Below are 25,834 nucleotides of genomic sequence, written 5' to 3' on the forward strand. Positions count from 1 at the left end.
GACACGTGCACGCATGTCCCCACTAGCGGTCCCCCGAAATGACGTACAGTTACGTCGTTTCCCGGGACAGAGCCGACCTGCCGCAGTATATGTACTGCTGGCAGTTGGCAAGTTTATTAATGAATTAAAAAAAAAAAAAACTATTTACCCCGTTTTTTTGTAAAAGATGATGTTATGCCAAGTATATAGACATCTATCATATCATGCCTTAAAATAGCACACGCTTGTGGAATGGCGACAAACTACGGTACTTAAATCTCCATAGGCGACGCTTTAAACACCTTTACAGTTACCTGTTTAGAGTTACGGAGGAGGTCTCTTGCTCTAACGTTCATGCAATACCTTGGAGGGATGGGGGAGCTATAATTTTTGTGAACATACCTTGTAATGGAAATAAGGATGACAGGTCATCTGTTATGGAGAGATCTGGGGTTTAAAAACACACCAAATCTCTCCTTTCCCTTTTTAAAAGATAGAAAAATAAAAAAATTATGTTGTACCAGTCCTCCAAGGCCATAGAGGTGATCAAAGCAGATATACTCTTTGATTGCCTTTTTTGGCCAGGCGGCGGCACCGTCAGATCATTTCTCAGGTGATCCGGTGGAAACAGCAAGCTCAAGAAACACTGTCAAGCGGCGGGAGGGCGGGACATCCCCTTCTGCTGCTTCTGAGCCACTCGGACAGCTTTCATGTGGAAGCCAACCGCCAGGTGAAAAAAGCAATACAATGATATCTTCAGTCATAATCCCGGTAGATATACGTATTGCGGTCAGCAAGCATATATACAGATTGTGGTCAGCAAGTATACATACGTATTGCGGTCAGCAAGTGGTTAAACTTTTCTTGGCTGAATGACCGTATGTGCATGGAAAATCCTAAATCCTCATATAAAGCTGAAACTTTAATTTCTTTTTTTTTTTTTTTTTAAATACATTTTATTGAAAAGAAAGGCATAACAGACAAAGCAACAGTACTGGTACATACAGCAGGTGTTAACAATGTCACACACTGAAACATTAATTTCAATTTATTTCTCCATAGTCACACAGGGGATAAACCCACTTTCTGTGTATCAAATGCCATAGCTAACCCAGATATTACTTTATAAAAGGTAACAGTGACATCATCACTGTGCTGTACACAGGCTGTGCAGAAAGCAGAGCTGTGGGAGGGGCCCAGCAGCCCCACCCACTAGAGCATGCTTGCAGAAAACTACAGGAGGGGGCGGAGGCAAGACCAGTCACTCTGCACAAGGAGAGAGAGAAGCGGTGACTGGTCTTTATTACAGGAAGCTCCAGCACAGAGGGAAAGTCTCACTGGATTACTGCACAGATCTGGAAGAATTACACAAAGCATGGGGGGGGGGGGGGGGGGAGTTTGCAGTGTGATGCTGCGTCAATAACACACACAGTATCAGTGTGATGAAATAATTAGTTCACAAACACCTGGTGGGAAGGGGGGTGGTAAGGCAGCCCAGCCAGAAACACTCATGGTTCCGACAGCGGGTAGAAAGTAGGTTTCAGCCAAACTGACAACGTCTATAGAGAGGGGCAGAATGCAGCCGGGCCATCTTGAGCCCAAGCAGGCGGATGTCCAGAGAGGTTGTGAACCCTACACTTTCCCTCCTTGTCAGGAACCTTTCCTTGCCGCTAGTATTGTCCCTAATCGATGGGGTACCTTGCATAAAGCAAGCCCGGGGGTCGGGGTCTTATATAGACTTTGCCTAAGATGTGTAGCTCTGCCCCCTAGAGGACTGCTGAGAATTGCACTTTCTGGATTCCCCTGGGTTACCCGTAGCAACAGTCTGTGTAAACGTATCACTTTAGATGCTTGGCTTAGACAATGAACAGTCCAGGGGATGTTGGTTTTTCTGTTTTATTTAGAACTGGTATAGGAGAAGGGATAAGTGGGATACTTCAACTATGAACTATGCACAAATCTAAGTACAACTAACTGTAGTGTGCTGCAAGGCCGCTGCTCCACCTTGCCACTGAAGTGAAGATAAAGAATATGATCCTGTTATAGTTTCTCTTCAGGGTCCTAACTTGGCACCCCTTTTCTCACTTGCTGTGCGTGCTAACTCCTGACCACTGACTCTCCATTGGATCGGTCCCCTTCCTGGACAGACCCCTGGCAAGCTTCCCGGTACTCACGGACACTGTTTTTCCATAGGTTGCTCTGCCTCCAACTCCACTTGTCAGCTTTCTGGACCTCCTGGCTCAGCACCACACTCTTGGCTCACTAGGCCGACCGCCTGTGACCACCTTCCACAATAGACAGGAGGAGAGACAGCCGTCACCCTCCTCCTGGGACCATGGCTTCCCACTCAAAGACACCCTGTCACATGTGCCCTTGGCTTTTATAACATATCCCAGGATGCACCACTGTTTGTGCCAACCCACTGGGATAGTTGCAAAAGCCTGTGCGTCACTGGCTGGGTTTCCTCCACTGTCCAACAGGCTCCCCTATTGGATACAGTGGGGACACTCCCTCAGCCCAGATGAATCACACACTGGACACATGCAACAGGCATGACTACTGATCAGGCTCCCCTGATAAGCAGATGGAGCAGACTATGATGTACCTGCTACTCCCCTGTTAAGCAGGCAGAGCAAACTATTCTCCCTGCCTAGCACCTATCTAGGAGGGTGCTACATCAAAATACATAACTTTTTTGTAGCCAATCTGACCCGATCCCACACTGAGCTGTGAGCCGCGGCTTTGCTGTAGAGGAGTGTGCAGAGGAGGCAGCCGACAACAGAAGCCCCATAGTAACTCTATGGGTGACATCACTCCCCATTCATTTAACAGCCGTTGTCGGCCGTGTCCTCTGCAGAGCTTCCGCCGCTGGAGAACGGACCGTATTGGCTTCAAAAAAGGTATGTATGAGGATTTTTTTTTTTTTTTTTAGGGCTAGATACGTTAGTGTTATATTGTGGATGTCTATAGATGCAGGGATTTTAGTTTTAGGGTGGACTTATTCTTTAAGGGTTCTGGCAGACAGTGTAAGTCTTGTTGCTGGGATTTTTTGTCTCCCATTATCAGAGTTTTGCAGACTTGCATATGAAAAAAGTTGGTTTGTCTGTTTACCAGCTCCAGAGTGTGCAGTGTGTGAACGCAAGCAGCTGATTAATCTACAACTATCAGACTTTAGGTGACCTCTGACCCCTGATATTCAAAAGATGTTTGCGGCTCGGACTCTGTAAGCAAGGGGCGCAATTGTAAATCCTTAAAACCTATATGTAAGGGCTCATTTACACCTGCATTGGCCTCTAAAGAGCAATCCACCACTGATCACTCTTCAGAGAGACGTGCAGGTGCGCGTGACAGACATTTTTGAGGAGATCCTACCACCTCCTGAATGTTTATTTTTTTAGACAGTAAATGTGGTTTGTGAATGGGAATACGGCACCACATCCAAGAGCCTGGTGTATGATTAATAGTTGCAGTGCTGCCCCATTAACCTGAATGGGTTGAGTTTGGCGGTGGTACGGTTTGCCAAATGCGATAAGGAGTATCATTTTTATTCTGCACTGTGAAGTAATCTATCATGGCCTCAGCATATGTACAACCCCGTACAGCTGCCTTTGCAGCTTAAGGGGGGCGGTTTGGGGTGCGGGAACAACGCCACATTTATAACGCCCCCCCAAATGCAAGTGAAAACTAAGCCACTTAGCCCGTACACACGTTACGATAAAACTCGCTTTCGACCTGATCGCACGATAATCTGATCGTTGGTACACAGCTTTCGACAGCCGATCACGACAGTTCGTCCAACAAAATCCAAAGGGACAAACAGGAAAACTTCTGTCGTACGATAGCCCCGCGAACGACAATCATTTCATCAGTACAGTATGCGTCCGCTAAAAATCGATCAACAAAGACCGCACATGATCAGAAACACTAAAATAGCACGGAAAAAGCCTGGCTGTCATTGTTTTTGTTTTGCACCATCTGATACGTAGCTACGCAACCAGGAAGCTTTTCCCGAATCGTAAGACAATAATCATACGCTTTGTACGCATTGTTGAATTCGATGTTAGTATCATGCAACAAAATGCGAACGATAAGTCGTCCGATTATCTGAACGTGTGTACGGGGCTTTAGACTGCGCAAATATGACATTACTTTAGAATCTGTAGGCATTGATTGAATACCTTAAATGTTGTATACTTGCAACACATAGTAATGCACAACCGTGTGTTGTAGAGTACTGGGGTATCCATTGCCTCAACACATGAAGGGAAAATTGGGATACAAATGTTCGGCAACATTTCCACAATATTACTGGATTTAAAAGACCATGAATGCTATATTTGAATTCTATCTCCGCTTTCATATACTATAGGGTTTTGGGGGATCTCAGTGAAGATTGTAGTTTACGTTTAGTTGATATGTAAGAAATTGTGAAAGATTGGGGCAGGAAATGGGAGCATAACCACAGCAGCTAGATGGTTAAAGGGCAACCCCCAAGCCAACATATGAAAGACACCCTGTAGTTCTTTTCTGTCTCTCTTCAAAGTTTTGTGGTTAAATATGCTTCATGTATTCTAGTCACATGATAGGAAATAGCTAACTCTACCTGGAAAGGAAGTAAAGAATAAATAGAAGTTACCGACAAAGAGCTGAACTTGTGATCTTTATAGAGTAATAAAAGGAAAGGTGAAAAACATTGATACTTTGTTCAGATGTTTTGTTTTTGTATACACTGTATACTACTATGAAAGCTTTAGAGTCGATCCACACTAGCACGACTTGTCAGGCAACTTGTCAGCCTGACAAGTCGCGCTCCCTCGCGGTCCATTGCCCGCTACAGGGCCCGTTCTAATAGGAGCGACACAAGTCGCTCCGACTTAGAAAAAGGGTCCTGTACTACTTCGGGGCAACCTCGGAGCGACTTGCCTAGACTTCCATTATGTGAAGTCCATGCAAGTCGCTCCGAAGTCGTGGTGCATGGCAATGCACAAGTCGCCCCCGAAGTAGTACAGAGTCGTGTCGCCTTAGTGTGAACCGACTCTTAATGCAACACCAATTTTTATTAAGGGAAAGGTGCTTATAGGTTTCACTTTGTCTTGACTAGGGTAGATCAGAGGTCATCAATTACCAATGACCCCTGGCCTGACTCCAAAGCTTTGACTCCCACTACCCAAAAAAAACACTTTACTCAAAGTGGGGTTAAATGGCTGTAAAGCCTTTTATTATAAACAACATACGAATAAATAACAAAACATAACATTACCGGTCAACTTGGGTTGGAAGTCCTTGAGGCCCCGTTCACACTGGGGCGACGCTACTTTGCAGGGCGACCTCATAGGTCGCGGCGCGCTGCTCGCCCCGCGACCTCGGAGCGGCCGGCACGGACTTCATAACATTGAAGTCTATGCAGGTCACTCCGGGTCGCCCAAAGAAGCTCCGGACCCTTTTTCTAAGTCGGAGCGACTTGTGTCACTCCTATTAGAATGGGTCCGCAGCTTCTCTATGGAAGGCAACCTACGGCGACCTGTCAGGCGACCAGGTCGCCTGACAGGTTGCCCCAGTGGGAACGGGGGCTTAAGGTACCATATTTCTGAAACATTGTGTATGTGGCACCCACTAGCTAACATATGCCTCCAGCTGCAAGACACCGTCTCGGGGGGCAATCCCAGCTGACCTCAGACACATAACAGGTCTACCATGACCTGGTCACTCTGTTTGGACCACCGACTAGAGGGCACCATACCAACGATGGTTCCCCACCTTTTTCCCAAAACACCAGATATTCCACCCTTTCAAGGACCCCCTCCGCTACAAACTACTACCAACCCAAAGTAACCAAACAAAAAAGGAGAGGGAGGGCGTTCATCTGATGGCTTCAATTCTCCAACTGATTCCGTCACACCCCTGCCTGCAAACTGTGCTCCTTCACTCCTACCCTTCACCCATCTCTTCAGCCAACCCAGTAAGCGCTATAACTTTGCCACTTATTACACAACCCCACGCTGTAAGGTTCCCATTCCACCCTGTCATGTATGCCCTGCGCTTATCTATTTCATTTCTTGCTCCGGACCTTCCTATTCAAGGAAAGTGACAGGTTCTGTTGGAGGAGCAATCCCTCCTTCTACACATCTGCCTATACTGACCATTCCTCCTGGAGTCCAAACCCTGTGGAAGCTCCTTCTCAGGTGGTGTCAGAGCTTCCACATGGTTAATGTGTTCCTCCCTATCCTCCTGTGCAGGGCTGCTGTCATAAATCATGGGGCACTGTACAGCCTTCCTGATTGGCCCCCCTAACCCTACCTCTGATCCACTGACTTTATGCACCTATGTCTCGAAAATTAAAAAGAAGTCCCTCCTCTACTCCTACCTCCTGGGCCCCTCTGATGATGTGATGGGGCACAGGGTAATGTAATTTAAGACCTGGTAAGCAAGTAGGAGTGGGGGTGTGGTCTAGTAAATTCCGTTTATTGATTTAGGTAGTGTTAGGAACACTCCCTGTGCACACTGAAGTGCTGTCATGAATCTGCCACTAAAGAATTAACTTAGTGCAGACTAATTGCACTAATTGCCAAAAGGCTGGCCTATTTAAACACCTCAGCAGCACTGAGCCTTTGCTGTCTTGTCTGCAGCTTTACCTGTACTTCCTGATCCTGAACCTGCTGTTTCCTGTTGACGTACTGTTCGACCTCCCGGCTTGTCCACTACTTCGTCTGCTTGCTGCCCACCCTGACCTTGGCTCGTTCCTGTGACCACTCTCCTGCCTTATCCTTGTCGGCTTATCTGCTTCCGATTCTGGACTTGTTCACCTCCTGGTGGGGCAACCCTGAGGACCGCGACCTGGTGTTCAGCACGCAGCAAAATCCATCCTCACCATCAGAGGCCCTGGTGAAGACCTGCTGTCACTTAGACTCCGCACCTCAGACTAGCCCATGTCTACCACCAGTGTGACCCGTCCGTGTTCCTGTTGTACCAGATCCCATGAGGCTACCTCTGCACGTCAGGCTCAGCCACCAGCACCATTACAGGTAGAAATGAACAATAAAGCTTCCTTGGGCCCCCCTGGTTAGCTGATGAGACCTGGGCCCAGTACAACAGGACCAGCTGTACTGCTGTATCAGTGGCCCTGCTCATGTGACACTGTTTGTTTGATCCTGGCCATTGGCTTCTCAGAACCCCTGAATCTTCGCAAATCTCTTATGGGTTCCATTTACCACATCACAGTGCAAACAGTTGAAAGGTGCATCATTTCTGGGGTGCAATATTCTCATATTGTTTAAAAAAAGCAAACCTTGCTAAGGACTTTTTGGGTTCATCAGGGACACTTTAAAGCTAGCAGTGTGGTCTGCAGGCACTTGAGGCTGCCTATGCCTTGCAATGTAGTATTGTTATTATTTTTCATGCACAGATTTGAAGGTGCTTTTCTACGGCTTGTCTATTGGAGATTACAATAAAACCTGACAGAGGTTGTAACCTTCCCTGAGTGGGAGTATGTAGTGGAGAAGAAGTTAGAATCTTTGTCAGGATTTTTTTATTGCTGTGTTCCCATTGGGTAGTTTTAGTTCCAGTGACCTCCAGTGTATTTCTGTGAGCTGAACTGTCTGTTTTCTCTCTTTGCCCTACATTTCATAATTCTATGTAGAATCCACTCACAGCAAGCAAGTTATACTATCAGCAGGCTCTTGTGGATTTTCTAAAAGAATATATGAAGAATGTACTCCAGAGAGTAGAAACTGGAGGTTCAGTTCACAGAAATGCCTAGGATGTCATTGGGACAGGAAGTGAGAAAGATCAACCCAACATGGATGCAAACCGCTGTAAAAAACTGAAAAAAAAAGAACTTCCCATCCTTGCCGTCTCTATCCAAAACTAAAAAGAAAATTCTGTCTGTAGCAGCAGTTGCCAACCAGTGGGTCATGGACACTTAATGGTCCATGAGAAAATGGTGGTGGTCTCCAGGGGTTCTGGTGAAAATCAACATTGTGGCGAATGTATACCGTCCAATGTTGTTTCCAGTGTTGTTCTCAATGCTTGCTGACAGTCAATACTGTCAGCGCGCATTGATACTCGATGCCTCCTCTGTAGTTCCGGCTCCTGTGAACTCAGAGGGAGGCCCTGGGAGTAGTGCTGAGAGCGGGAGGTGAAAAAGGAAGGGACTTCCAATGGCAGCGCTGATTACAGACTGTGGGAGGGAGCACAGAACTTGAGCACATGGCTAAATAAGAAGGTGAGATCCTATCACGTACCTTGTGGCAGAGCCTGATGTGCAGAGGAAGACCTCTCATACAGCCCTGGCTCAGGAACCACTGGAGTTGCAACAGTGGATGCGAGTGCGCAGTGGGGTAAGAGTGCCTGCACTGGTCTTCAGTTGGCAGCCGAGATGTATGGCCGATAAGTTCCCAGAAAGGACTGGGTTGCAGAGCAGGAGGTAGCAGCAGGAACAGCGGTGCAGATGCAGGACAGCGTCCCCAGGCACTGGACAGAGCAGGATAGGCAAAAGACTGGAGCAGGGTCAGACAAGCCGGATCAGTCACAGATAATCAGATATGGCATAAGCAGCAGGCAGAGAATATTCGGAATGCAGGCACAGGTTGGCAACAGGATATTAGGCAGATAGGCAGGTATAACAAGGTCTTGGCGAGCTGGGGTCAGGACTGGAGATAAGTAAGTGTGGTCAGAAAAGCCAGGTAGACACAGGAATCCATACAGGCACAGGAAAAGAACTCAGGTAAAGCTGCAGATCAGACAGCAATGCACTAGTGCAGCTGCTGCCCTTATATTTGCCATTTTGTCGCCAGTGTATAAATGGCTAATGTGCACGCATGAGCACAGGCGGTCGCATCTGGGGAATCTTCGTGCGCATGTGCATCCACCTATCACTGGAATGTCCCTGACATAGCCCCCTCCCAACGGACAGCCTCAGGATGCCTAGCTGGTTCTCTTTTTCAGGATGGGCACGGAAAAAGGCACAGACTAGCTCTCTGGCATGAACATTACAATCTGTTACCCAAGAGTTCTCCAGGCCAAAGATAGTTCATACGATATCTTGTTTAATCCCCTCTTCTCCGGGAACGGACGTATAAACTTAGGTGCAAGCTTCTTCGAAGGACATTACAACCTGAGGTTTGCCGTAGATAGCCATGCTTCATCGCCCAACTGAAGACTCAGTTCCCCTTTTCTTCTCTTGTCAAATGCTTTCTTGTTGTCTGCCTTGTAGTACCTTGTTATTGCAGTTGAGGAAATCCACCATGCTCTGAACAGCTGGAATTGTAGATTCTGGAATAAAGTCAGGCGAAAATGACAAGTGAAAACCATTATTGGCAAAAAATGGTGACTGTCCTGTAGTTGAATGACTGGCATTATATAGGCAAATTCTGCTAACGGCAATAAAGACAGCCAGTCATCCTGAACGAAGGACATGAAACATCAAATGTACTGTTCATATGTCTGGTTAGTTCTTTCCATTTGCCCATTAGTTTGAGAGTGAAAAGCTGAGGAAAGGGATAATTCAATTTTCAGGACCCCACATAAGACCCTCCAGAAACATGATGTGAACTGCACACCTCAATCAAACATGATGTTTGCAGGGATTCCGTGCAATCTAACAATCTATTTAATAAACAGTCGGCCGTTTCCAAGGCAGATGGTGTATTCTTTAAGGGCAGAAAATGGGCCATTTTGGATAACTAATCAACCACTACAAAGATTGATGTGCATCCCTCAGAAGGTGGGAGTTCCATCCATAGAGATCATCTTCCATGGCCTACAGGGACAGGCAAAGGTTTGAGTAAACCCCCAGGCCCTGCTTTTTGCAGTCTTCAGGTAAAGACAGAACATGAGTTAACATATCTTTTGCAGAACTCTTCCAGATCTGGCCACCAGAATATACGCCATACCAAATCGAGAGTCTTATAGATACAGAAATGGCCTGCCAACGGATGATCATGAAGTAGCCTTAAAATCATCACCCGTAAATATTCTGTCACGAAAATTTGTTCTCCCACACCATAGCAATTCCTCCTTAGGCAACAAAGTGATTCCAGCGGGGCCAGGGATACCCACGGAAGCTTGTTTGATCTGTGAGAGTAGGTCAGACTGTAATATCAGAAAGTTACCTGCGGGCAAGATGGTATCCGGGATAGCTGATTCCTTGGGGTCATCATACATACGAAATCTGGCTTAACATTCTTTGATCCCGGTCGGTAGGTTATGTGGAATGAGAATCTTGAAAAGAACCGTGCCCATCGAGCTTGACGTGGTTTCAGATGCTTGGCTGACCTCAAGTACTCCAGATTTTTATGATCAGTCTATATTAGTAGGGGATGTGCTGCACCTTCCAACCGGTATCTCCATTCCTCCAAAGCTGCTTTGATGGCAAGTAGTTCTCAAACCCCACATCATAGTTTCTTTCTGCTGGGGAGAGTCTGTGTGAAAAGAAGGCTACGGGATGCAATAAATCCTTAAGACCCTGACGTTGCGAAACTACTGCCCCTACTGCCGTTTCGGAGTCATCCACTTCAAGTATGTAGGGTCAGGGTGGCTGAGAATAGGGGCTGAAGTGAAAAGTTTCTCTAAAGTTTCGAAGGTGTCTTGTGCCTCAGACCCCCAGCAGAACCGTAGGTTCTGCTCGGTCAGTTGCATGATTGGGGTATTTATAGCAGAGAAGCCTTTAATGAACCTCCGGGAAAAGTTTGCAAACCCCAAAAAGCGTTGTACCCCCTTCTTATGTGTAAGTGCAGGCCAGTCCAATATAGCAGAAACCTTTTGGGGGTCCTTCCTAATTCCTGCTGTGGAAATCACCAACCCCAAGAATTTGATGCCCTGCCCTCAAATTCACACTTCTCAAGTTTAGCATACTGTCCATGTTGGCGAAGCCGGCCCAGAACGTGGTTGACATGTCTTCAGTGTAGGTCAAGGGACACAGAAAAAATCAAGTTGTCATCTAAGCACACGACTACAAAGATATCCAGGAAGTCTCTGAATACATCATTGATGAGGTGCCAGAGGGTGGCAGGGCATTGCGATGGACGAAGGGCATGACCAGGTATTCAAAGTGGCCAGAATCTGGTAAGGAAGGCCGTCTTCCACTCATCCCCTTCGCAAATTCGGACCAAGTTATAGGCCCCTCGCAAGTCCAACTTGGTGAAGACGGTCGCAGGCCTTAATCTCTGGAATAATTTGGGCACGAGAGGAAGGGGATAGGGGTTCTTAACCGTGATTTTGTTTAATTCTCGGTAATCCACACATGGTCACAGAGACTAGTCTTTTTTTGTAACAAAGAATATTCCCGCCCCTGCAGGAGAAGTAGATGGACGGATGAACCCTTTCTTTAGATTTGCGTTGACATACTCCTTTAAAGCCTCCCTCTCTCTTTCAGAGAGTAGAAATATTTGCCGAAGGGGATCTGTGCTCTGGAAAGTAGTTAAATCGGGCAGTCATATGGTCGATGTGGAGGGATAGTGCCAGCCCTCCTTTTGCTGAAGACATCGAGAAACTCATGATAGGACTCAGGCACCAACTGGTATATTATCAGAGTCCGTGCATAACCGAGTTAATGAGACGTCAGGTTTAGAAAAACTGTTTCTGACAGTAGCGTGATTGAAACCTGACTTCTCCAGTAATCCAATCGATTTGAGGATTATGGGCTTGAAGCCAAGGTAGGCCCAAGATGATGGGGAATAATGGAGTAGTGATGGTATCAAGGCTCAATAACTCCTTATGTTTAGTAGGGGAAATATTAGGTAATGGAGGTGTTTTCTGAGTCACTAGTCCTGACTTAATACATGAGCCATCGGCCAGGTAGACAAAGTCCTTGTGTCTTTGGTCACAGAGGAATATGCTGCTGAGTGGCCATGCTCCAGAGTCAATAATAGCATTGACTGAGATTGTTCCTTCCAGAAGCTGGAAAGAGAGTGGGAGAGCTAGATGAGTTGCATTGGTAGACAAAGATGAAAAGTTAGCAGGGAAGACATATGTACACTCTTTACACATGTACAAGTCTTTATAGGACAGGTCCGTACATAGTGGCCAGTTTCTTTGCAATAAAGACACAGGTTGCCCTGTCGGCAGTGTAGCTGCTCTTCAGGAGCAGGATGCATCAACCCAAGTTGCATGGGTGCGGGGACATCTGATGAAGGGTTGACTGGCCTTGAACTGGCTGGAACTGAACTGGTAAACGTAGAGTGAGTAGGAACTGGAGCTCTAGGCATCATCCATACAGGACGAGACTGCTTGGTAGACCTTTTTGACCGACGTTCACGGAGCCGACAGTTGATCTGGATAGCCAGAGTAATTAGGCTCTCAAAGGCACTGGGTACTCCAACTCCAACCCGGGCTAGCTAGTCTTTAAGACCTTCAGACAATCTAAGGCGGAACTGGTGTTGCATAGCTGCGTCCTTCCACTGTGTAATAAAGGCACAGGAACAGAACTTGGATAAAGCTGTAGATCAGACAGCACTGCACTCGTGCAGCTGCTGCCTTTAATATATGCCATTTTGGCGCCAGTGTATAAATGGCTAATGTGTGCGCATGCGCATAGGCGGTCGTATCCCTGACATAATCGAATGTCCCTGACAGATCCAATGATTAGTCTGTGTAAGGTAGCAGTGTGATGCAGAGTGCAAGGGAGGGGGGTGGGGGAAGCAGAGGGTGGCAGATAGCCGGAACATTGTGTGTGTAAGATGTGTAAAATTTATGTTAGTGGTCCATGGGATTCAAAATTGGGAGTTTAGTGGTCCTCGAGGTCCAAAAGGTTGGCGAACACAGGTCTGGAGCACTACTTTTAATTGATTTCATTACATGTTTTTTATTTATGTTTTTTTTTTTTTTTCTTCTTCTTGAAAGAAATGTGTTTTCTCTTTTCAGATGGAGCATCAGTCAATAATTTCGTCCAAGTCCTGTCCTCCACTGAGTGAAGATGCCACTCTTTGCCTGTCTGAAGATCTTCTGTAACTGCAAGGGGTCCCTCATCCAAATAAATGGGCACGCTCAATACTTGACTGCACTCTTTACTACCACTTTCATATCTCTCAGGGACATTTTCCTATATGGGCGCTGCTGCCATCAAGTCAGGGAAGTCCAGTCACCATGGAAGATCAGCAGATCTACAAGACTCACCTGGTATCAAACAGCAGCGATAGTTTGTATTATCAACAAATGCAACATCAGTCCAACAACCAGGTGCTCCACCACAGCTATGACTCCGTAGACATGAATGCCTCAGAGTCATCCTCTTCCTCCCCCCACTTATCTCAGGAATCCAGAGATGTCACTTCAGGGGTTCAAGTGGAAGTGTCCAGGCCATCTCAGTGGGCAAACGCTGGTTCTGCGAATCACAGTAGAGCCCACAGTAGTTTAAATTGCTTTGAACAAAGCTTGCAGTGGAATCCACAAAATAACGTAGATGATGGATATCAGGTCTCCTACTATCCTCAGCTCGACAATCACCCTAAAACGACCAGTGGGGCCTTACACAAACTGGACTCCTTCACACAAGTTTTTGCGCGGCAGAATTTAAGGATTCATGCCATGTCTCAGGGTTTATCCCAGCCGTCGCCACTGCTGGATGCTGACAGCACACTCAGGCAGCTGTTGTCACTTAAGGCATCTGGCGAGGAACCGACGCAACCTAGCACCCTAGATAGGTACTCTCAGGTCTCCCAGCAGATGCACCAAGGCTTGGCAAATCAGCCTCAGAAGCATTCACTGCAACAGCCTCAGTCACATTTTTATTACGAGTATTTGCAGTCCCCCTCCCAGGTATCCCAGTCTATGCAGCAGGGGCATCAGTTCAGGCAACAGATGCAATCCCACCAGGTACTACAGCAGCATCCACAGGAAACCCAGCAGATGCAGTATTATATGCAGCAGCATCCAGGAGGGCAGCAGAGGCCTTTAACGCAAGAAATGCAGCAGCAGCAGTTTTCTGTTCAGATGTCTCAGTATTACCCTGTACAGTCTGCAGAACTGCATCACAATATGCAACAACCTCAGCAACATCACATGCAGCTTCCGCAACAGTCCTATAATGCAGATTGCACAGCAAAGGCTGATCATTACCAGCAGGATCACTCCCAGAGCATGCAGTTAATTCAGCTGGGCTCAGTTCCGCAGTACGTGTATCAAAACACCCAGACACTTCGGCATCCTTACAAACAGAACTTGACGCCGCAGCAGCAATTACAACAGGAGGTCAGCCCACAGAAACAGTATAACATAGACAATCGGCAAACAGTTCTCATGGATAGTCCAGTGGGAATGCCCAGTGCAGACCAGTTAGATAACAACTACAACCAGGAGACTCTGGGAATTTTGGCCAACACTACTCACCAGCAAGTCCTAACTGCAGACAGCCCTTACATGCTTGGCAGTCAAGGTCTTCACCACTCTCCTACCACAGCGTGGCCACAGGTACTGCAGGATATCTTTGAATGATGTTTTTTATCTTAATGGAGGCCTATTAAGTCCCATGAGTCAGGGGTAGCTCAGCAGCCTACTTCTGCACACAAATAATGGGCCAGGATAAGAATCAGGGATGGTATTGATGCAGTGTTTGTCCCATATAACCCACATAAAGATCGTCCGTGAAATGTAACACACACATAATCATGTATAAAGTAAATTTAAAACCTGGTGATGTCCATGTGGAAGATTTACTGACAATTGTACTTTTTAGAAGGGAATCAAATAGGGGTCTAATTATAACAGGCCACCTCTCACACACCTGTTTGAACATACAGTATTTTTTTACACTGAAATTCCTCTTTACCGTGCCACTACTGCATCTTTTAGACACAATTGCAGAGCAACCCCATTCACTTCTATGGGATGCAGTGGCAGGCAGTAAGGCGGCCACAAAAACCTGTGTGGGATCATTCAGGAACCATTGCTGGGTTTTGACAGGTGGCTAAGGTGCATTAAAAATGACTTCAACCGCCAGATTTTTCAACACTGAAAATGTCCAAGTAAAATGTTTTCTGTCCTGGTCAAAAATGTTATATTTAATATTAATAGATCTCTTAGTCCCCATTCACACTAGCGCGACTTGTCAGGCGACTTGGTCGCCTGACAAATCGCGGTGGGTCGCCTGCCATTGATTAGCACAGGACCCGTTCTAATAGGAGCGACACAAGTCGCTCTGACTTAGAAAAAGGGTCCTGTACTACTTTGGGGCGACCTGCATTGACTTCAATGATATGAAGTCCGTGCATGTCGCGCCGAGGTCGCGACTTCACAGGTCGCCCCAGCAAGTAGCGTCGCCCCTGTCTGAACGGGGTCTAAGGGAGAGCTGTAGGTCTCAAGTTTTAGAGGTTCTTCAGACAAAAACATGGGAGGGCAGAGGGCTAGCTACAACTTGCTATTAACGTTTCAATTTTATTTTTATTTTTTTCACCACAAATGACATGAATATTTTTTTTCCTTTGAATATAGCTTGTGCCAGATGGACAGACACAGACCGTCTCTCCGGAAAACAGGTAATCGTGTGTTTATGACAGTCTTGTATTTCGCTGCTCATATTTAGAAGGTGAAGGTATCATGTAAATATGCTTTAGCCAAAAGCCGTGTCACAGATTTACAAATGTATGTTACTAAAAATGATCTGGGCATAGGAATGAACATTGAAAGAGATCCTCTCACCGGACCAAACGTTATATATATTTGAACACGTTGTTTGCTCTTCTGGGAAATTATTATTTTTGACATCTTGCAGTGTTGGAGAGCGAAAAATAAGAAGACTCTGACGTTTCCAGATGGGTTGGATTCCTGTCTTTTTTGGCTGCCCCCTTCTGCTCCTTTCTAGGCGACTATACAATTGCAATTGACGGGACTAAGGTTGTGTAAGAGGACTGCTCCAGAACATAGTCCCAGCATATAGAGCCCTAAAGCTGTGTGTAGGAGAACTGCTCTAGAACTTAAACCCAGCATACAAAGTGTTGAGGCTGTGTGTAGGAGAACAACTCTAGAACTCCGCCAAAGCTTACAGAGTGCTGTGGCTGTGTGTAGGAGAACTACTCCAGAACTTAGTCCCAGCATACAGAGTGCTGTGGCTGTGTGTAGGAGAACTACTCCAGAACTTAGTCCCAGCATACAGAGTGCTGAGGCTTTGTGTAGGAGAACTGCTCCGGAACTTAGCCCCAGCTTACAGAGTGCTGAGGCTGTGTGTAGAACTGCTCTAGAACTTGTTGTTTGCTCTTCTGGGAATAATTTTTTTAACATCTTGCAGTGTTGGAGAGGAAAAAATAAGAAGGATCTAATGCTTCCAGATGTTTTGGATCCCTCTCTTTTTTGGCTGCCCCCTGCTGCTCCTTCCTAGAAGACTATACCCCATGGACATCAGTGTTAATTTTGGCAGCAAATTTCAATTTAGTTTTAGTCTTAGGACTAAGATGGCATTTTAGTTTTAGTCCCATTTTAGTCTTCTGCAAGTGTTTTAGTTTTAGTCGTATTTAGTCGACTAAAACTCCAGTACATTTTAGTCGACTAAAACGCCCTACATTTTAGTCGACTAAAACTAATTTTAGTCATCTATAATCAAATGGGTGTAGTTCAATTGTAATTTGTAATGCATTATTTAAGCATTTCTCTACAATTTCCAAACTCATTATATACTACTGCTGGTCCTGTTATTATTTATGGTATTAAGCTTTGAGCATGCACCAGTGTTAATTTTGGCAGCAAATTTCGATTTAGTTATAGTCTTTTGACTAAAATGCCATTTTAGTTTTAGTCATATTTTAGTCATCTGAATTGTTTTAGTATTAGTCGTATTTTAGTTGACTAAAATTGTGTTCATTTAGTCGACGAAAACGTTTTAGTCGACGAAATTAACACTGATGGACATACAGGACTAAGGCTGTGTAAGAGGACTGCTCAAGAACATAGTCCCAGCATGTAGAGCCCTGAGGCTGTGTGTAGGAGAATGGCACCATAACTTAGTCCCAGCATACAGAGTGCTGAGGCTGTGTGTAGGAGAACTGCTCTAGAACTTAGTCCCAGTTTACAGAGTGTTGAGGCTGTGTGTAGGAGAACTGCTCCGGAATTTAACCCCAGCTTACAGAGTGTTGAGGCTGTGTATAGGAGAACTGCTCTAGAACAAAGTCCTAGCATACAGAGTGCTGAGGCTGTGTAGGAGAACTGCTCCAGAACATTGTCACCGCATACAGATTGCTGAGGCAAGTGTAGAAGACCTGCTCTGAAACATAGCCCAGCTATGTGATTGAGAACCGCTCTCCTGCAGTGGTTGAGCAAACTGCAACAAAGGTGACTTGTTTGGACAACCAGATGGACAGAAAATTTGTGTTAGAAATGCTTTAAATTTGACAGCCGTTCAGCTGTATTGAGCTTATCTTGAAAGACATTTGGGAGGAATTATACTCACATTCTCTAAATAGGTGGCTACAAAAAGAAAAAAAAAGCAAATGTGTGAAAGAAGTATCATAATCAAAATATCGAACAGCAAGCAAGTTAGCAATTTAAAAATAATGAGAAATTACTTTTGGCCACTTCATGCAAAGTGACCAATGCTTCACATAGCCCCATTTCCCATCCAAGCATGTATTTTTATCAAGCCACACTCCTTCCCCACACAGCTGGAGCCATGAGTATGAGGGAGCATGTGAAATCCCTCATCTGCCGCGGTTCTGCACAGTCAATCATCAGTCCTGAACACTCATTTCCGCGGGGTCATGTTTGAATTAGGATCTCTTTAAGTTAGGCCTAAATACCTCAAAATGTGTTTGTTAAAATTCACAAAAAAAAAAACTACTAAAGTGTGTGCTGTGACTCTAGTCATTGCTTTTTGCCATTTGTCAGAAGCTAAATTATTGGTATATTACTCCTAATGTGGTGATTAAACTGTTTTTTTTTTCATTTTGGGAATGGATGAAAAAGGATGTCCAAAACCCGGCTCACATGCTCCGTGTGCTTCAAGGAATTCAGAAGTCTCCCCGCTTTGAATGGCCACCTGAGGTCGCATGGTGGTGTGAGAACCAACACAGCCCTCAAACAGGTGACAGTATGCCCTAGTCCTTGTGTTTGCTTTCTCCAGCTATCCTCTTCATTGCAACTGGGTTGAAGAACACCTTAACGTGAATCTGTCAGCAAAAGTAAAATGCCTGGTCACGGAACCTAAATTATATACATTACCATGTTACGCTGAATCTAACCTTGAGTGGATGAACACCTGGATGATCAGGGAGAGAAGATTTGAGAAGACCTTAAAAGATTTTTTTGGCTCCTTGGCCTTTTCATTTTCTTAGAGCCAAAGTATTTGTGCAGAGTATAACCATGTGTCTCTCTCTGTCCCTGGAGAGTAGAGAGTAATGTTCTGTATGGTATAGGTGTGCTGAACTCTGTAGTATGCTGGATTGTAATGTATAATGTTAAGGGATTAGTATCCCAAAGAGGAAGCCTCTAAAACGTAGGAAGAAAGAGAACTCCAAAATAGTGCAACAGTACACCATAAAATGTATTCCTCAAAGAAATCCAATGCATTTCGAAGGCTCAGGTTTAGGTGCCTGCATACCGTCTTCTCTCCACCACTATTGCCCATGATCATTTCTCACAGATTCACTATCATTTTACAAGCCCTGACTTCAGAGTCCCACAGCAAGCAAAGCGAAGGGAACATTTGTAATTCACACTGCTGTTATAAATGCTCCATTTTAAGGCCATACCACTGCTTTATAAATGGCTCCCTATGTGTTTGTCACCTTTTATTGGGACCATGGCTGCTAGTAGCTGGTATAGATCTACACCTCTAGGTTATTTAAGGGTTTATCATACAGCATAGTAATCAACTATTTTATGTTCTGACATTTTGAACTGCTCTGTTCAGTGGCCTGGCATAGGGCAATGGAGAGCCCCCAAGGTTACGCAAAATTTTTCTGTAAAATTGGATGCTTAAAGTAAAACCTGGTACACACTAATGAGCGAAAAAAAAACTGACAGCTCCGGCCGGAGCCGCTGTACTAACGCTCCGGTGTTAGTGCAGCAATCTCCCCTGCTGAGCTATTGTGTTTTGACAGGGGGATGCCCCCCGCCAGAACACTCTGATCAGCGCTCTCAGCCATTGGCTGAGCTCTCTGATCGGGAGTCAGTCGGCTGCTGGTTTTCCAGCATGCTTGTCCAACAGAAGCTGGCCAAATGGCTGCCTTCTGTCAGACCGGCTGCCATACACGGGCCGAATGATTGGCCTGTGTGTACTAGGCTTAATAGCCCGGCGTTAGTACAGCGATCTCCCCCGCTGAGCTGTTGTGTTCTGACAGGGGGATACCCCCCCCCCCCGCTAGAACTCTCCGTTCAGCGCTCTCAGGCGTTGGCTAAGAGGGCTGATCGGAAGTCGGTCGACTGCTGGTGCTCCAGCATGCTTGTCCGACAGAAACCAGCCAAATGGCCAGCTTCTGTCAGACCGGCTGACGTGCACAGGGACCGAATGTCGGCTGTTTTTTTTTTGTACCGGCTGATGTCTCCCAACATTCTGCCCGTGTGTACTAGGCATAAATATGTTATTTCTCTTTAGTTCATAGATGGACACAGCTCCTTATATTCTTGAAATATTGAGTTATACTGCCCCCTACAGGAGTAGGACACTAGGCAGGAAAAAGCTGGACTACACCTATGGGGCAGTCCCAGGGGGTATTCTCCTACTCTCAGCTTTAGGCACTCAGTTTTTTTCTGCCTAGTCAGGAGTAAGGACCTAGTTCCTAGCAAGTCATTTTAAATGGAACTTTTTCCTATCTTTGTTATTTTGTTCCTGTGAACTCTACAATCACCTGCCGGACTGGGCGACAGACTGGATAATATAGATCCAGAGCGCCCCCCCAGTTTGGTCATCAAGCGTGCGTAGGCCTCAGCTCAGCATTAGGTCGGCCGTGACATAGCCCCACTGGACGGAGGTTCCATGAGGACCTCCTGGTCTGGCAAGCCTTGAGCGGGCTCTTCCCGACCTGCAGACAACGCTTCCTCTGCATGAAGGGGTGCCCTCACCCGTTGCTGGGGTGGGGGGAAGTTTTTGCTGGTTTACGGATCCGTGGAACTCCTTGGTACAGGACAAGTGGGTCCACTAAATAATTTGGTCCGGCTACAAGATCGAGTTTCAGTCTTATCCTCCAGAAATGTTCTTCCCTTCCAACCTACACTTGTCCCCAGATTGCTTACGGGGTCTCTTTGGGGCAGTGCAAGACTTGTTACTTCAAGGGGTGATTCTTCCGGTTCCAACTTTGGAATGTTTTCAGGGGTTTTACTCAAGCCTCTTTACAGTTCCCAGGAAGGAAGGCAAGGTACTTCCAATTCTGGACCTCTAGGCACAAAAGAAGTGTCCTAGTGGCTCAGGAAGTAGCTGGCATTCTAAGGTGGGCAGACCACTTCGTTCCAGCCCTCTCTGCTGTACACATTCCAAGTAAGGTACAGAGGTTTGTGGCACGGTCTCGGGATCCTCTGGCTGACGCCACAGATGCATTAGTGGCTTCTTGGAGTCAGTATCGTTTTATTTATGCCTTCCCCCCTCTCAAAATTTTGCCAAGACTCCTCTGCAGGATCGAGGCAGAAGGGATTCCTGTCATTCTAGTAGCTCCAGACTGGTCTCGCCGGTCTTGGCACGCCGATCTGGTACGGCTGGTCGCCGATGCTCCTTGGAGACTTCGTCTCAGGGATGATCTGCTGTCCCAAGGGCCAATCTTCCATCCTGCTTTACAGTTGCTGGCTTTAACAGCTTGGCCGTTGAAAGCCAGGTGCTGAAGGATAGAGGTTTGTCTGAATCGGTGATTCCTACGCTGTTAAAGGCTAGGAAATCTACCTATAGAATGATCTACCATCAAACTTAGAAGATGTATATTGTGTGGTGTAAGTCTCTTGGGGTTCTCCCTCGCTCCTTTTCGGTGGCTCGGATCTTAACTTTCCTCCAACAGGGGTTGAGCAGCGCCTGGCCTTAAGTACCATCTAGAGCCAGGTTTTCGGCCTTGGCGGTTTTTCTTTTAATGTCCGTTGGCCATACATTCCTTGGTGCGTACCTTTTATCCAGGGAGTTCGACATTTGGCTCCTTCAGTGCAGTCCCCATTGCCGCTGTGGGACCTCAGTTTGGTTGTCTGTTCTCCAGAAACCTTCCTTCAAAAATATTCGGGAGGTTCCCCTGCTTACGTTGTCCCAGAAAGGGGCCTTTTTGGTGGCTATTACTGCTGCACGCAGGGTGTCTGAGCTGGCGTCTTTTCATTCACCTTACCTGGTGGTTCACAGATATAAGGTGGTTCTTCGTCCCTGTCCGTCGTTTCTTCCAAAGGTCGTCTCTGATTTCCATTTGAATGAAGACATTGTGTTGCCTTTCCTATGTCCTGGGCCTAAGCATCCTAAGGAAATTGTCTGGCATTCCCTGGATGTGGTTCTGACAATTGGGGTGTACCTGGCAGCTACGGAGTCTTTTAGGTAGTCAGACTCTCTATTTGTACTCACGGATGGACCTCGGAAATGGTTGGCCGCTTCTGCTGCGACCATTTCCAGATGGATCAGACAGTGATTTAGGCCTATTTAGTTAGGGTGTCAGGTTCCTCCTTACCCTGTTAAGGCTCACTCTACTCAGGCGCTTAGTGCCTCCTGGGCCTTCCATCATCAGGCATCAGTAATTAAGGTTTGCAAGGCAGCCACCTGGTCGTCTGGGCACACTTTCACAAAGTTTTATAAGGTGGATGTGTTGACATCTGTCGGTGCTTCTTTTGGCTGCAAGGTTTTGCTGGCTGCTGTTTAGAAGACCTGGTCCTCTTTGAGGGTGTATTGTTTTTTTTTCAGGTGAGCTCCTGTTTATGGGTTAGCTCCATGTTACCTGGTTGACTACAGTTTAGCCTTGAATTTTTTCTTGCTGTTCCCACCCCTCATGTTTGACACTACTTTGGGAAGTCCCAATGGTCAAGAAGATAAAGAGCTGTGTCCGTCAATGAACAAAAGAGAAAATGTGATTTTTGACTTACCGTAAAATCCATTTCTCTGATGTTCATTGGCGGACACAGCACCCACACCTCTGTTGAGTTGTTTTTCTTCTGACACTGCTTGTAACAAAACTGAGTGCCTATAGCTGGGAGTGGAAGTATACCCCCTGGGACTGCCCCATAGGCGTAGTCAAGCTTTTTCCTGCTTAGTGTCTTACTCCTGTAGGAGGCAGTATAACCCAATGGTCAGGAAGGTAAGAGCTGTGTCCATAAATGAACATCAGAGAAATATATTTTACATCAGAGAAATATATTTTACAGTAAGTCAAAAATCCAATTTTTCATACACATACTGTATTAATGCACCTCATGGGTTTGGAGCTTCCGGGTCACATGTGAAGGTGGTTGTTGTACTCAGTCTAACATGTTTGAGGAATTGATAGATATACTTTGCATTAAAAGATGCCAAAACAATGTATTTTCCAGATGATTAGTCAGTAGAGGCAGCATGAATTTGGCAGCAAAATTGATTATTACAGTGTTTTTCCATCTGCTCGGCATTACCAGGAAGTTGCTTGAAGAGGGATTCACCTTGATAAGCTCACTTGGTTTCTTCAACACACCAGTGAAGGAGTTAATAGCAATGCTTGCTTGCTGTGTGCTTGCTTTATGCTATGCCATTTATAGTTTGTTTGTATGTAGACATCATTGTTATATAAAACTACTGGAAGCGTTTTGTTGAACTTGCATGTCCAGGTGTCGCTTTTGTTTGAAAGTATGCATGTTATGTTACTTTGGAAATTTCAACATTCTTTAATTATATTAGAATGTGGGACATTTTGAAATATTTCTTGACATCCTGCAATGTGGTGACATTGTTTCATTGCATTATTCAGTATATTTGTTCTAATCTGAATATATTGCTTGTGTGCAGTAAAGCCTCGTACACACAATAAGATTATCGAACGATCTGTCGTCTGTTTTTTGTAGCATGCTAGTCTGATGTGGAAAGTGAAGAGGTTATTTTCATACGAATATTCCCGTACAACAGAATTCTACTTCAGAAGTGATGTCATGTGTTGGATTGCCTTATATGTGTTCTTTCGTCTCTGAGCATGCCTAGTCTTGCTCTTAAGATTTTTTTCTGTCAAAATCTGTACTAATGAGATGGAAATCGGACGTTGTATTACGGACAACAAAAATTTTATAGCCTGCACATCAGGATTTTGTCAGCCGAAAAGTCGGAGTTGGCTGTCGAAAGCATGAAAGCACCATACTAACAATCCAAAAATCGGCAGATCGGTCGTCAGACGAATTTACCCTTCAGATTTTCATATCGTGTGTACGGGCCTTTAGTGTGCTTATACAGATGATAATGTTTATCTAAATTAGGGGTCTCCAAACTTTCTAAGCAAAGGGCCAGTTTACTTTCCATCAGGCTTTAGGGGGTCCAGACTGTGACCAGTGGGAGTAGAAAATGCCCAGATATCAGTGCCTCACCATTGGTTTTAATAGAAGTAATAATGCCCCATTGTTGGTATCAATTGGATACCCCCAGGGCCAGATAAAGGCAAGCAAAAGGCCACATCTGCCCCCAGGCCACAGTTTGGAGACCACTGTGGATCTAAATCATTGAGTTTACTTGTCTCCAGTTAAGAGTGATGATAATGCTACAGCATACTAGACATTTTAGATAATTTTGCACTTTCAATTGTGCTGTAATAGTTTGGGGAAGATTCTTTTCTGTTGCATCATGACTGTTTCACAAGTCCGCTCCATAAAGACATGGTTTGCTAGGTTTGGGGTGGAATAACTAGAATGAGCTGAACAGAGCCCTGACCTCAACCCTACTGAACACCTTTTAGATGAATTGAAATGCTGATTATGAGCCAGTTCTTCTAATCTAACATCAGTAACTGAGATCACAAATATCAAAATCATTGAGTTTAGGTGTTTCTGGTGAAGGGTGCTCCTAATGCTACAGCATACTAGACATTTTAGATAATTGTGCACGTCCAACTGTGCTGTAATACGTTGTAGTTTGGGGAAGCCTTTTTTTCTGTACCAGCATGACTGTGCCAAAAAGCCAGCTCCATAAAGACACTGAAGGAACTAGGCTGACTGTGCCACAAAGCCAGCTCCATAAAGACGTGAAGGAACTAGGCTGACTGTGCCACAAAGCCAGCTCCATAAGGACATGTGAAGGAACTAGGATAACATGAACAGAGCCTTAACCCTTCTGATTTGGAATTCTGATAGTGAGCTCATCCCAAATTAGTACCTGAATTCACAAATGCCCTTTTGACAGAACAGTCAAAATTTCCCACAGACACATTACAAATTTGGTGCAAAGGCTTTCCAGAAAATTGGAGCCTCAAGGGGAGTTATAACCTTAAAGAGAAGGGGACAACTCCATATTAAAGCAGCCCATTCCATAGGTGCACTTTGTTTTCAGGCCCCCTGCCATTCCAACTCAGATGGCTTTTAAAATCCATTTGTAGGCAAACAGATCTCCCAGAAAAAATAAACGACCTCAACCTTAGCCTGTGACGCTTCTGGAATACATTTCACATCACTTTCACAGGGACAAAGTTGCATGTTGGAAGCAAGGGGTAGAGCGGGCATCACTAAATGGCGGATCGCAGTCTGGATCTGGACGAAGTTGCTGTCCTCGCTGGATCGCTGCAGTCCCACCATATGGGAACTGGCCTTTACCCCGTGCTTCAGCCGCTATCATTCTCAGCAGAGTGAAGAGCGGCAGGCAATACAGCTCTGAATGGCAGGTGGGAGAGAGAGTTGCAGTAGTTAACTTTCCAAGGTAACCAGCAGGTGAGTGGTTGACAGAACCTAGGGTGGTCTTAGCAACCAATCATCAGCTTGTTAAGAAGAAAAGTTAGCTTTGGCCACTCCTGCTCTCCGTTCAGAACTGCATAGCCTGCCGCTCTTCACACTGCTGAGAATGTTAGCAGCGGTAGTTTGGGGGAATAGCCAGCTCCTGCTTGAAGCTCCCACTTTCCTCTGTGTAAGTAGAAGAGCAAATGGGCAGAGGAGTTTGCTACGATGGCTTTGATTGGGGGAGGACATTGCTTTGGGTGCTGAAATGTGAGGGAGAACACAACTTTGGGGGGGCAGTCATGTGAAAATGGGCTGAGATGTGAGTTGGGGCAGAGAACACCGTTGTGGGGGCAGTATTGTAAGGGAGGACATGCTGTGGGTGCAGTAATGTGAAGGGTGACAGAGGACACTGCTGTTAGGGATTATTGTAAGGGGGGGGGGGGCAAGGGCATCACTGTAGGGGATTATTGTGAAGGTGGGACAGAGGACATCTCTGTGGAGGGTTAATGTGAAGGGGGGGGGCAGAGAACAACACTGTGGGCGCAGTAATGTGAAGGGGGGACAGAGGACATCGCTGGGGGGGGACAGAGGACAATTCTGTGTGGGGTAATGGGAAGGGGGGGACAGAGGACACCGCTGTGGGGGCAGTAATGTGAAGGGGGGTACAGAGGACACTGCTGTGGGGGGGGGGGGTGACATAAAGGGTGGCTGAGGACACTGCTGTGAATGGAGGGCAGAAAGAGGATCTGATGGCCGAATGGGTTTGTGATTAAAGAGGAGGGGGCTGTGATTCGTCACACAAACATGCAAATCAGGACTCAGTTGGAAGAAAATTTTACAAATCGGATCTCTGAATTTTAGTTCAGTACCTGTCCCCCCCCCCCCCCCCCCACGGGTAGAGGTTAGAGATTGATTACATTAAATGCACACAAACCTGGTATGTTGGTTTTAAGGTGTGGAGATCTTGCCATCAAGTCTTCAAGAGATTTATTTGAGGAGGTATTCATAGAGACAGAAATGTGGATGCTAGAGAGGGTGACCACATCAGTTGACAGAGTTGTCCAGAAAACATGGCCATGCTCCGGTTTGTACATTTGAATGTAGGGAGGGT

General features: G+C 45.9%; 1 protein-coding gene across 2 annotated transcripts in view; it reads left to right on the forward strand.

Annotated features, from left to right (window-relative positions):
- TRERF1 (transcriptional regulating factor 1) overlaps positions 1-25,834 on the forward strand; it is a 240,263-nt gene that overhangs the window by 160,094 nt on the left and 54,335 nt on the right. For both annotated transcript variants that reach the window (XM_082249773.1, XM_082249774.1), the window contains exons 2-4: positions 12,838-14,382; positions 15,403-15,446; positions 17,863-17,980. In XM_082249773.1, coding sequence (XP_082105899.1) covers positions 13,060-14,382; positions 15,403-15,446; positions 17,863-17,980 — 1,485 coding nt within the window. In that variant the 5' untranslated portion in view covers positions 12,838-13,059. The remainder of the gene's footprint in view (positions 1-12,837; positions 14,383-15,402; positions 15,447-17,862; positions 17,981-25,834) is intronic.

This window comes from Pelophylax lessonae (assembly GCF_965119305.1).
Source record: "Pelophylax lessonae genome assembly, chromosome: 3".
NCBI classification, from domain to species: domain Eukaryota; kingdom Metazoa; phylum Chordata; class Amphibia; order Anura; family Ranidae; genus Pelophylax; species Pelophylax lessonae.